The sequence below is a fragment of the Podarcis pityusensis genome, assembly GCF_964106645.2.
Source record: "Podarcis pityusensis genome assembly, chromosome: 8".
NCBI classification, from domain to species: domain Eukaryota; kingdom Metazoa; phylum Chordata; class Lepidosauria; order Squamata; family Lacertidae; genus Podarcis; species Podarcis pityusensis.
Window position 1 is genome coordinate 2,027,979 of NC_138033.1, and position 13,315 is coordinate 2,041,293.

Below are 13,315 nucleotides of genomic sequence, written 5' to 3' on the forward strand. Positions count from 1 at the left end.
TGTACTCTATGAATTCTGTCTTCCCTTCATCCTGCTGCTTTCAATCTTTTTGTTATCTGTTCTTCTCTGTAGAATATCCATTTTCTATTCTGGTGCTTTACTCATGGAATTGGTGACACTTCTTTAGCACCTTCAGACTTACCTTTTATGTAACACTTGGACTTTTTCTTCGTCATCTCTCCCAGTTCAGCCCCCAGTTTTATTTTCCCTCGCTTTACCTCCAGATTCTCCTCTTGTGCACCAGCTGGGTTGAGTTCAACGATAAAAACCAAGTGCAAGTTTGTATATAAAGCACCTAAATATGCCTTACATGGACAGTCCTCATCCTTTACATCAGCGGTCAGCAATGCCTGGGCCAGATTGGTCCCACGGAGATCCCTCCGTGGGCTGGGTCATGCGCGTGCCTGTGTTTTTGGGCATCTGCACATGCGCAGGTGCGATTTTTGGTGTTGCGGAAGCGAGTCCCCGCGCCGTGCTGCATGGGTTTAGCGCCGCACGCAAGCGGGCAACTCAGTTCGGGGGCGGCTCGTGGGCTGCTTCCGGCCCATGGGCCTTAGGTTGCTGACCCCTGCTTTACATGGTGCGTGTGCAAGTAATGGGGTTAGAGAAGCCTTATCCTACATAAGAGGTTTTGCTACATGTTCCTCTAATAAAAGCTTAGCCAGAGCTGTCTTTCCCCATTGGGCATACTGGTGTGTTGCATCAGGGTGCTGGCCTCTCAGGGGCGCCCCAGTGAGTGGGGGAGCTGTGCGGCTTTGCCGGCGACCTCCCCTTTCCCTGCCAGCTGTGCCCCGTCAACCATACAGCTGGCGGGCGTGCAGCTTGCCTCCCAAGCCTCCATGGGAGGAGAGCGATCCCCGCAGAGGCTTGGGGAAAGGTCTACAACTCTGGGAAAGGGGGGCACCGGAGGGATCTTTGAACCACGGCACCAGATATGCTTAAGACGGCCCTGAGCTTAGCTAACTGGTCAATTGACTGAAACTTGTTAGGAGCCAATATATATGCTCCCAGGCAACCTCAGCTTCCTCCATATAATGAAATCTCAACTAGGTGTAATAACAATCTTGGCACAATAGACTCAGCCAGAACAGAGGCTGAAACTCCCTCACTGTGGGAACGCGACCAATGTCACCTGTCTAAATAAACAGCAGAGAGAAGCTTTAGCAGAACTGACACATTGGAAAGGGATGTTTCAGGCTTAAATGCCATAATTGGTATACTGGACACAGGAATTCTGATTTCTGCTAGGGCTTATCTGCAGGGTTGCAAAGAAATTGACGTTAGTGATGGCTTGAAGGTACATCAAGAGAAGGATAGGTCTGAGTTCACTAAGGCTCTACAGTGGTGCCCCGCAAGACGAATGCCTCGCAAGACGAAAAACTCGCTAGACGAAAGAGTTTTCCGTTTTTTGAGTCGTTCCGCAAGACGAATTTCCCTATGGGCTTGCTTCGCAAGACGAAACGTCTTGCGAGTTCTTGCGAGTTTGTTTCCTTTCTCTTAAAGCCGCTAAGCCGCTAAGCCGTTAATAGCCGCTAAGCCGCTAATAGCCGTGCTTCGCAAGACGAAAAAACCGCAAGACGAAGAGACTCGCGGAACGGATTAATTTCGTCTTGCGAGGCACCACTGTATCAGATTCAGTAGCCAAACAATTAAATGACATCTATCAATATTGGAACTTTGCTTTTACCTGAACCTCAGCGCCTAGAACTTGCCGATCGTATGGTTGGCGGTTCGAATCCCCGCGGCGGGGTGCGCTCCCGTCGTTCGGTCCCAGCGCCTGCCAACCTAGCAGTTCGAAAGCACCTCCGGGTGCAAGTAGATAAATAGGGACCGCTTACCAGCGGGAAGGTAAACGGCGTTCCGTGTGCTGCGCTGGCTCGCCAGATGCAGCTTGTCACGCTGGCCACGTGACCCGGAAGTGTCTGCGGACAGCGCTGGCTCCCGGCTTATAGAGTGAGATGAGCGCACAACCCTAGAGTCTGGCAAGACTGGCCCGTATGGGCAGGGGTACCTTTACCTTTACCTTACCTTAAGTGCTCAAGAGATGGAGTTGTTTTCCATTCTCAACTTAAACCCTTCAGATCCAAGGCGACTGATAGTGGATGAGTATGCTGATAACCCACTTGCTACCTTCCAAGGAAAGGATATTGGTCTGTCACCTACCCAAATTTGTTCAAGTCTCAATCTTGCAATGGAACTCTGGAGGCGTCAGGTTTCCTGCTCTTCCACACAGACAAGAGGAAAAGGCAATGAACAATGAATTAATAAGCACACCTGGAAAAATAGTGCATGGAGAAGAAAGAGGTCGCCATATGTTCTACAGGTGGTCACTCATAACTGGCCAGTGAAGAAACCCAGCAGAATCATGAAAACAGAATCTGAACTGCAAGCAGAAATTCAAGCCATTGTAGGTGCTTCCTTGGATTTAGGAAATGGTTTACATTATCTTCTTCTTCTTTGGCGATCACTGGTAGCCGAGTAAGATTGTCTTCCATAAACACGGTCTGCAAGTGACTGTGGAGGCCAATTCTGGATCCACATGTCCTTCCACAGTGGGGACATACATTTCCGGGCAGGAGTTGATCACGGTGTGGATTTGCCAAGCATGCCTTCCTCTTAGCACGTTTCTCCCTTGCCTCCTGAGTTCGAGTGTCTTCAAAGCCCAGGACACCTTTGGTAAAGGCTGTTCTCCAACTGGAGCGCTCGCAGGCCAGTGTTTCCCAGTTGTTGGTGTTTATACTACATTTTTAAAGATTTGCCTTGAGAGTCTTTGAACCTCTTTTGTTGACCACCAGCATTACACTTTCCCTTTTTAAGTTCAGAATAGAGTAGTTGCTTTGGAAGACGATCGTCAGGCATCCGCACAACATGACCAGTCCAACGAAGTTGATGTTGAAAAATCATTGCTTCAACACTGGGGATCTTTGCTTCTTCCAGTACACTGGTATTGGTTCGCCTGTCTTCCCAAGTGATGTGTAAAAATTTTCGGAGGCACCGTTGATGGTATCTTTCAAGGTTTACATTGTAAATACCTGTCTAATTATAACCAGAGTGGCAGTGTTGAACTAACCTTTTAGGATCCTGATGTATGGGATAACATCATGGGCTGGCTGTACACAGATAAATGGTGGGAGGCACCAGCTGGAGAACCCTCAAGGGATGGAGGCTCAGAGCCCAGAGATTGGTGGCAAGACAGCAATTTGTGGTCAGAGGGAGAAGCCTGGGAGAAGGTGGTGTCAGAAGCTGAAGAGGTAATGGGGTTTAGCAAGCAGGAAGAGTCTGTGGCAGACAGAATTCCAGAATCAGAAGTAGAAGCAGAAGCAGAAGAGGATAGAAGCCAAGAGGCAGAGATGAGTCACGCTGGTGAAGAAGCCAGGATGTCTCTCTCCCACCCCACCGCGCGCTGCAAAGAGCTACGCTCCCCACTGGTCTCCCAGAACCAGGAGAGATGTGAAGAGGAGCAAAAACAGACATGGCAGCAGCGTCTCAGACTGCATAGGAAGCACCCAGAACAGGAGGAGACTTAGGCAGCTGTGGGAAGGTGGAGACCTTTGAACTCCACAGCTGCCTCCTAGGGGCAAGATCTACCAAGATCTTGTTGCTGTGCTCACGAGGCCCGGCAATGTGGAGCAGACCTTGTTTCTTCTAATAAAGTGTTAACATCACTTACTGTGTGTGATTTATTGCTGAGCTGGTCTTGACACCCACTCCTGTCACATAAATGCATGATTAAATGAGGGGGAAATGTTTATAATATACAGATGGAACAGTGGGGACTTATGTAGATTAAAGGGCTAAAATTTACATAGAATCATAGAGTGGTATACAAATTAAATATTTTTTTAAGAAATAAAAAATGCTTTTATTGAGCTGCATTTCCAAGTGATTTCCACTGCAGTTTTGGATGGCCACTACAGCATGGTCCGGTACACAGACAGACATTTTATTTGTGGTCAACCTCAGGTGGTAGGCATCACTCATTATCTATTAGCCTGTCCCTTATACAGAGATCCAAGAGATCGCTTTCTGAAACCTTTGTTCACATAAGCAAGCAGGTAAACCCCGGGAGAAATTGTGTGTGTGCGCATGTGCGTGTGCACGCGCGCATGGGTGCATACAAACACACACACACACACACACACACAAAAATAAAAATCAGGAAAAAGATAAAATCGCTAAAAACTGTTGTGGTTAATCTTAAATCAAGACAGATTTTAATTTGCTGGTGTCTCTGGTAACTTCTCTCTCTTACATAATGGATGTTAGCAAACTGGATTTTACAAAGGCAAAAAAATATTAGAATTGGAGCCGTCAGATGCACAAGGGAAACTGTTTTAATGCTCTGGAACTTGGAAAAGTCTTTTTTTATATTATGGATTTTTATATCATGGATATATGGTCTGTATTATTTTACTAATACTATCATTTAATACAAGTTTGTCATGGTCTTTGGCTAGAACAATAAACTTATGAACTGAATATAAAGCATCTAGCTGCTGTAGGCACAAGTAACAGGAGTAATTTACTCAAGCACTACTACTCTAAGATGCAGTGAAGATTAAAATTAAGGCACCTGGCTCTTTGTTTTGAATGTTACTGCTTTCTAGGTGTGGAAGAATCTGGTTATGCCCTTCACAATATGGCACCTATTGTTGATATCTGTCTGTTTCGGGAGACAATGGAGGAAAGCACCTTTGGAGGTTAAACCGTTGGAGAGTTACAGCATCTGCTGCGGTTGTGGAGAGACATGTTTTGTTGCAGCTGGGGCAGATGAAGGCGTGCAGTTGTGCTGTTCCAGAAGCACCATGGCATTTCTTCTTTCTACACTCCTCCCAGCAGTCATTCCTCCTCTGGTCACTGCTGTGGAAACATGATCTGTCTGCCTCCAGACACTCTGGTTGTCTGCAAGGGATTCTCACACAGCAGAGTCGATGTTGCCAGCCTTCATATCACATCTGCAGACATTTTTGTAACTCAGTGTCTGAAGTCGGCTCCCTATAGAGCACATCCTTAGGGATCCTGCCATCTTCCATTCTGTGGATAGGACCAAGGCAGTATAGACATTGCTGAGACAGGAGTGTGAAGAGGCTGGGCATTAGAGCACATCTTTGTTTGAGACTCTGTGATGCCCAACATCTTCCTGATACAGCACATGTGGAAGACACTGAGGCTTCACTTCTGGTAGTTCTACATTGTCCATGATTCACTTCCATAAAAGAGTGTGCTCAACACTCAAGCCTAGTAGACCTTCATCTTCGTACTGGATGTTAGTATCGTATTCTCCCATACCCCTTTGGATAGCCAAGCCATTGCCGTAGCTTCCTTGCCAATACACTTGTCCAGCACTGTGTCAATAGGAAGATTGCTGGTTATGGTAGACAAAAATCATCAACTACCTTAAGCATGGGATCACCAATGCCGACACATGGAGTGCTGGTGATGTCCTGACTGAGGATGTTGTTCTTTATCAGGCTGACACTAAGGCCGATCTCCCTGCAGGTTTGGGCAAAACGGTTGATGAATCGCTGTAGAGTTTCCTTGGAGTGCATTGTCAAGGCTGCATTGTCTGCAAACAATATCTCTTAGATAAGGACCCGTCACACAAAACACGGTGTTTTGCCTTGGTAGGGAAGAATGTGTTTGTGATGCAGAGGCTGTGATACAAGCACAGCTCAAGCAGCCTTTCTCTGTTGTCATTCATGCTGCCAATACCAGAGGGGTCCATGCAGTTGTTGTACTCTGCATTAGTATAGGAAGTACAGATCGTACTCTGCATTAGTATAGGAAGAAGTATCCGTGCCTGTCACACAGGAGACCAGACTCCATGAGGAGGAATATGTATATTACAGTGGTACCTCAGGTTACATACGCTTCAGGTTACATACTCTGCTAACCCATAAATAGATAGTGCTTCAGGTTAAGAACTTTGCTTCAGGATGAGAACAGAAATCGTGCTCCTGCGGCGCAGCGGCAGCAGGAGGCCCCATTAGCTAAAGTGGTGCTTCAGGTTAAGAACAGTTTCAGGTTAAGAACGGACCTCTGGAACGAATTAAGTACTTAACCCGAGGTACCACTGTATATGCATATAATAGTTGAATTGGTGCTGGAGGAGATTCTTGAGAGTCCCATGGACTGCAAGATGATCACATCTACCCATCCTTAAGGAAATCAGCCCTGAGTGCTCACTGGAAGGACAGATTGTGAAGTTGAGGCTACAATACTTTTGGCCACCTCATGAGAAAAGAAGACTCCCTGGAAAAGACCCTGATGGTGGGAAAGATGGAGGGCACAAAGAGAAGGGGACGAGAGAGGACGAGATGGTGGGACAGTGTTCTTGAAGCTACAAACATGAGTCTGACCAAACTGCGGGAGGCAGTGGAAGACAGGAGTGCCTGGCATGCTCTGGTCCAGGGGGTCACGAAGAGTCGGACATGACTAAACGACAACAACAATAGTTGAAACTGACTCCATTTAAAAGCAGTGCACCTGAAAGGGATTAATTAAACCCACTATTTAAAAAGTGAGAAGTATGGTTGATGTGTGTCTGGTTTTTGGAGTAAAAGTGACAGGCTAATGGGGATGCTAAGCCTTCCAGAATATGGCTTACCTCCTTAGTTTGTCTCACCAGGCACTTTTCTGTTCAGCTAATCTCCAGTGTTGGAAATGAACTCTGCAAAGAGAACAGTGCTTTGTGTTTGGGGGCAGGGGGGGGCTGTTAAGGAGATGTGTTGGGGAAGAGTGGTGTTGCTTCCCCTCATTCATGCACCCATTTACAGGTTCAGTCATATCCTGGTGGCTTCATATAGGTGAACCAGCTCCAAGGGTTATAGTAAAGGTAACGGGACCCCTGACCATTAGGTCCAGTCATGACCGACTCTGGGGTTGCGGCGCTCATCTCGCTTTACTGGCCAAAGGAGCCGGTGTACAGCTTCCGGGTCATGTGGCCAGCATGACTAAGCCGCTTATGGCAAACCAGAGCAGCGCACGGAAACGCCGTTTACCTTCCCGCTGGAGCGGTACCTATTTATCTACTTGCACTTTTGGGTGTGCTTTCAAACTTCTAGGTTGGCAGGAGCAGGAACCGAGCAACGGATCGGCAAGTCCTAGGCTATGTGGTTTAACCCACAGCGCCACCCGCGTCCCAAGGGTTATAGTATCATACTGCAAAAAATAAAGGAAAACTCTGTCATTAGAATATACCCCTCCTAGAAAAAATGCTTATAGTTAAAGCCATGGTTTTCCCAGTAGTGATGTATGGAAGTGAGAGCTGGACCATAAAGAAGGCTGATCACTTAAGAATGGATGCTTTTGAATTCTGGTGCTGGAGGAGACTCTTGAGAGTCCCATGGACTGCAAGAAGATCCAACCTCTCCATTCTGAAGGAAATCAGCCCTGAGTGCTCACTGGAAGGACAGATCCTGAAGCTGAGGCTCCAAGACTTTGGCCACCTCCTGAGAAGAGAAGACTCCCTGGAAAAGACCCTGATGTTGGGAAAGATGGAGGGCACAAGGAGAAGGGGACGACAGAGGACGAGATGGTGGGACAGTGTTCTCGAAGCTACCAGCATGAGTTTGACCAAACTGCGGGAGGCAGTGAAAGACAGGAGTGCCTGGCGTGCTCTGGTCCAGGGGGTCACAAAGAGGCGGACACGACTAAATGACTAAACAACAACAACAAGAAGAAAAATGCAATAAGGTTTATTTTCTTCTCTTTGCCCTCCTTCCACTACCAACACCTTCCCCTGAGTGACCAGATATAAAGGAAGACAGCAGGGCTCTGGTAAAGTTAATAGCAGTGTAGAAGCAGAAAGTTTTAGAAGATGCGGCTTCTCATGTTCTCCCTAGTTCATGCTGCACTTCTTCTGTCAATAGCAGACTGGGATACTAGGACAGTGACACTGCATTTTGACAAACTTGCAAGTACTCAGTGGATTGGGTACAACAAAGTGGCTAAAGGACCGAGCTACAAATAAAAGCATCCCTAATTCAAATCTCATCCCTGCTACAAACTCATTTGGTGGTCTTGCCTGTGCATCCTCAGTTGCCTCAGTTACAATATAGGGATAATAATTACACCCTACCTTACAAGGGTAAGGTGGTGAGGATTACTCAGCTATATTAAATGTTCTGAATATTCTAAAGTGTGCTATTTTTGCTTTGAGCAACAGACTCCACTGTGTTCATATTCATAGTCTGCTTTGGTGCCCCTTGGGCACAGAGAACTAGTTACATGGGTAATCATCATCATCATCATCATCTCCATGGATTGTCCTGAAGGAAATACAGTGGTCCCTCGGGTTAAGTACTTAATTCGTTCTGGAGGTCCGTTCTTAACCTGAAACTGTTATTAACCTGAAGCACCACTTTAGCTAATGGGGCCTCCTGCTGCTGCTGTGCCGCCGGAGAACGATTTCTGTTCTCATCCTGAAGCAAAGTTCTTAACCTGAAGCACTATTTCAGGGTTAGCGGAGTCAGTAACCTGAAGCGTATGTAACCTGAAGCGTATGTAACCCGAGGTACCACTGTATTCCATTTATGAAGCTGGTGTTTGCTTTGGCAAGGGTGAAAAATTCTCCCCCAGTGGGCTTTGTGTTAAAATCCTGCAGCAGACACACATTTGTTCATGTGGCGCTGAGCAAGCCACTTTGAATATTCCCTTTTACCTAAAAACCCTCCTTAAAACATCTGTGTAACCATTTGCTTCTTATCTGCTACAAAAATTAAGCCTGAGTATATGCAGTTGCATTTGTGCGGCCTTCTCTAGTTACCCTTGCCCCCCCCCATCAAGATTTAAAGCACAAGTTGCATCGCTCAGGACACCAATGCGCATGCATTGTACTATATCAATAAAACAAACCAGACTCTTTTAAGACCACCTGCAGGGATCAAAGCACAGGAGAGACAGAACAAGCAACAAGAAACCTAACATAGATGCATTTTCCCCACACTGAAAAATAGGAAATAAATAGAAGCACATTCCTCCCCAGAAACCTTACCTTTCAGCCAGCTTGTGCTGGATCAGTTTCATTTAAGTGCAACATAAACCATTTCTTTTTCATAATCCTGGTTTCCTAAACAAAGCTGTCATTGGCACTTCTAAATGCAAGAGCACCTTTGCTAGCGAAAGCCTGAACTCATTGCAAGGGTGTCTTGGTCAGGCACGGCAATGTCAAATCTACAAGTGAATAAATGTTTGCCCCCTATTCCACCCTGGATTCCTAGAGGGTTAGGGCTTGGATACCAGCATGCCAGGGTCCAGATGCTCACGTGCTGCCTGCTGTGCAAATTCTATTCAGTTTAATTCAGCGTAGCTTAGAAAGGAGAACTCCCCTAGTGACTTATGTCCTGTCTTCATCTCCCAAAGTGTTGCTCCAAATCTGCTACATGGGGTGATTGGCTTACGGCCAGACTGTCTGTACAAAACATATTCGCTCTCCCATTTGGGCTACTGAATTTCACCTCTGAAAGTTGTCATTCATCTCTGGGTTTGCCCTTATGACTTCTGGTATGTATGTATACGCATCGTTAATCCACTCTGTCGCCATTTCATGCCACCATCATCATAGGTGCACACTGTGTGTGCTAACTCTGAAGTTGACAGGCAAGTTCTCAAACAAAGATAAGGCTCTTCTGATTTGCGAAATGACTAATCCTTGAGGATTTCCCTACAGCACCCTCTTCTTACAAAGCTGGCATTTATGAATAACATTCTTGAGTAGAATCTGCAAATACTGTTCCCATTAGATATACGAGAAAAAGAATAGGCCCTCTACCTAGCTACAAGCTCCCCAAGTTCAAAGTAGAGAAGTCATGGCAGTTACACAAATTTACCTTCGCAGTGCAGACATACTCCTACAAGGGATTGCAACAGGGACAAATGTAAGGTTCTGCACTTAGGCAGGAAGAACCAGATGCACAAATATAGGGTGGGGGACACCTGGCTTACTAGCAGTACTTGTGGAAAGAATCCAGGAGTCTTGGTGGACCACACGCTTAAGAGGAGACAACAGTGTGATGCAGCAGCAAAAAACAAGAATGTTATTCTAGGCTGCATCAACAGAAGTATAGCGTCCCGATCAAGGGAAGTAATAGTACCGCTCTATTCTGCCTTGGTCAGACCACACCTGGAGTACTATGTCCACTTCTGAGTACCACAATTTAAGAAGGATGTTGACAAACTGGAATGTGTGCCAAGAAGGGCGACAAAGACGATCAAGGGTCTGGAAACCAAGCCTTATGAAGAACAGTTGAAGGAGCTGAGTAGGTGTAGCCTGGAAAAGAGGAGACTGGGAGGAGATATGATAGCCACTTCAAGTATCTGAAGCGCTGTCACATGGAGGAGGGAGCATGCTTGTTTTCTCCTGCTCTGTAGGGTAGGACTCGAACCCATGGCTTCAAATTTGCAAGAAAGGAGATTCAGACAAAAAAATTGAAAAAAAACTTTCTGATAGTAAGAAGTGTTCAGGAGTGGAACAGACTCCCACAAGAGGTTGTGGACTCTCCTTCCTTGGAGGTTTTTAAACAGAGGTTGGATGGCCTTCTGTCATGGATGCTTTAGCTGAGATTCCAGCATTGCAGCGGGTTGGACTAGATGACCCTTGGGTCCCTTCCAACTCTAAGATTCAATGATTCTATGCATAAGTGGTGTTAGGGGTATGCCAGGTTTTACACAACTGAATTGGTATTTGAGTTCAGCATAGGGTACCATTCACACTAACCAAGGGAAACCCTGGGCTTTGCTGCAACCAGAGGGCACACCTGTCTCCAGCAGAGTTCTCTCAGATGCACACTTTAGTACAGAAATGCCTTCCCCCAACCCTCAAAGGAAGTCTGTCGTGTAATATGAGATAGAATTCGCATCTGGTTCCTAAGCGTGGTTCAGCATTATACTTTACAGCGACAACATACAACCTAGGACTTCCATGGAGACTGCCACACCTTCCTGATGGTATCTTCTAGTAGTTCTAAACCACAATTCCTGTGTGTAAAAATACATTAGACATGGTCTTAATGTGCTTTACAACCTCCTTGTATGGTAGGCCATGTCTAATATGTAGATTGAGAAAACAGCAGCTTCCCTAAGTGAGTTCATAGTTGGTGCAAGACTTCAACTTGCTCACAGAGCTCCTATAACTTCTACTATTAGTAACCTACATTATCTCTCTGCCCACACTGCTTTCCAGGATTACTAAATGTGAATTTGGAAACATCCCAGAACACAGAAATTACATTATCCAAACAGATGCACCTGTAATCTTACGAGAGAGACCTACGCACCTGCTGTTACGCGGTGGATGTGCAAAATGTACAAACTTACAGAAGTTGTGAGAATGGGTTTAGGAGAAAGGAGATGGAGTTTGAGGGTTAAGGTGCTTTACTGACATTGCAGCTGCCTCCATTCTTGCAAGGGTTGCTGTCGCATTCGTTGGTCTCGATCTCGCATTTCGTCCCCGCAAAACCAGCCCGGCAGCTGCAGGTGTAGCTCCCTGGCCCTGTGTTGGTGCAAGTGGCGCCATTCTTGCACGGGCGGTGGTTGGTGCAGTAGTTGAGGTCTTGGTTGCAGAAGAGCCCGCCCCAACCTTCTTGGCAGGTGCACTGCCAGGGCTGCACGCAGGTGCCATGGAGGCAGCCTGGGTAGCGGACGCACTCGTCGCAGAAGTGCCCTTGCCAGCCAATGCGACACTTGCACTCTCCAGGTTTCTCGCAGTACCCGTGGCTGTTGCTGCAGCCGGGCAGACAAATTGCTGAAAAGAGTTAAACAGAAAAGAAGGGAGGGGAAGCAGAGAGAGGAGGAGAGAGGGGGGGAAAGAGAGCCAGTGCTGTTGCTGTATAGATTTCACGCGTCACGCCAACATCTGGCGCCTGCCGCTGCACCAAACAAAAGGCCCACATGCCACCCAAAAGGCGAGCCACCACAGGACAGGGCATGGCTGGCTTGGAACACGCGCCCCCTTTTAATCTCTGGCTGCTCTCCATTGTTCCTCAGTAACAAAAGCAGAGTGTCTGGGGAAAGAGGGGGGGAGTGTGTGTCCCCCCCCCCGACCCACTTTTAAAACTTGGCCTCCCCACCACATCCAGCTAAGGCACACTATAACAAAGGAATGGGGAATGTGTGGTTCACATGACCCTGGTTAATTATCCAGTCCCTCCCCCTCCTTTCCCCTTGGGAAGTTAACCAGCCCCTCCATATGCCAAGGCTCCAAGGGGAAGCTTTGTGAGGCAATTAAACCGTTGTGATTTAAGGGACTGTAAAAGGAAGGATTCCCCAGGCCCACAGCCATTTCCATGGAGACTGGCAAAACCAACAAGGGCTGCGGAGCTAGGCCAAGTTTGCCCTTTCTGCCCATTATCCTGCTTCAACCTTTGAGGATTAGAAGGGGTTCACACGTGCACATTTTGTGTGTGTCCCCCCCCCCCAGTCTAATCCTTTTAACATCTAAATAACTCACAAATCTGTATGAGCAACACAGGATCACCATCTCTGATCCCAGAAACCTCAGGAAAAGACAGGCAGCAGAATTAATCACACTTTCTGCTGTGAAAGGGGTAGCGCCTCTGAGCATCTTCAGAAAGTATCACACTCCACACTGTGCAATCAGGTGAGGGAGAGGCATTTCCCGTTCCCGGAAACATCATCCCGGAGATGACGTTGTGGGCTGGGAGCATTGGATGGTCCTCGGCCACATCATCCTTAGGCCGTCCAAATCGGACAGTCCAGGGACATGGCACAAGCTATTTAAACTGCCTGCGGCGGAGGACTCGCCCCTGTTTTTCTTAGGTTGAAGTGGAGGGGAGGTAGTGGCCATCACCTACCCCTCCTAATTCAAGGGTATTCCATTAAAAGAATCCAGGGGGCGTGGTCTCCATCCAAAGCCCCAGATTTGGGGGGGGGGGTGCTAGGGCCATGGCATGACCCCTAGCGGTGACCCTGGGGGAGTCCCTAGTTGATGTGTATCAGCAGGGCTCCCCCTACTGGTGGTTAACCCTTCCAAGACTCCTGCAGACAGGCAGGAGTCAGGTATAGTTGTGTGGTTTCCAATGCCTAAGCCAATACCAAGGGACGCGGGTGGCGCTGTGGGTTAAACCACAGAGCCTAGGACTTGCTGATCAGAAGGTCGGCGGTTCGAATCCCTGCAATGGGGTGAGCTCCCTTTGCTCGGTCCCTGCTCCTGCCAACCTAGCAGTTCGAAAGCACGTCAAAGTGCAAGTAGATAAATAGGTACCGCTCCAGAGGGAAGGTGAACGGCGTTTCCGTGTGCTGCTCTGGTTCGCCAGAAGTGGCTTAGTCATGCTGGCCACACGACCCGGAAGCTGTA

The 13,315-nt window shown here is 47.4% G+C and overlaps 1 protein-coding gene across 2 annotated transcripts in view; it reads right to left on the reverse strand.

Moving 5' to 3' along the window:
* Nucleotides 1–13,315, reverse strand: part of DLL3 (delta like canonical Notch ligand 3) — a 157,342-nt gene that overhangs the window by 107,882 nt on the left and 36,145 nt on the right. For both annotated transcript variants that reach the window (XM_081018900.1, XM_081018899.1), the window contains one exon: nt 11,382–11,743. In XM_081018900.1, the coding sequence (XP_080875026.1) occupies nt 11,382–11,743 (362 nt within the window). The remainder of the gene's footprint in view (nt 1–11,381; nt 11,744–13,315) is intronic.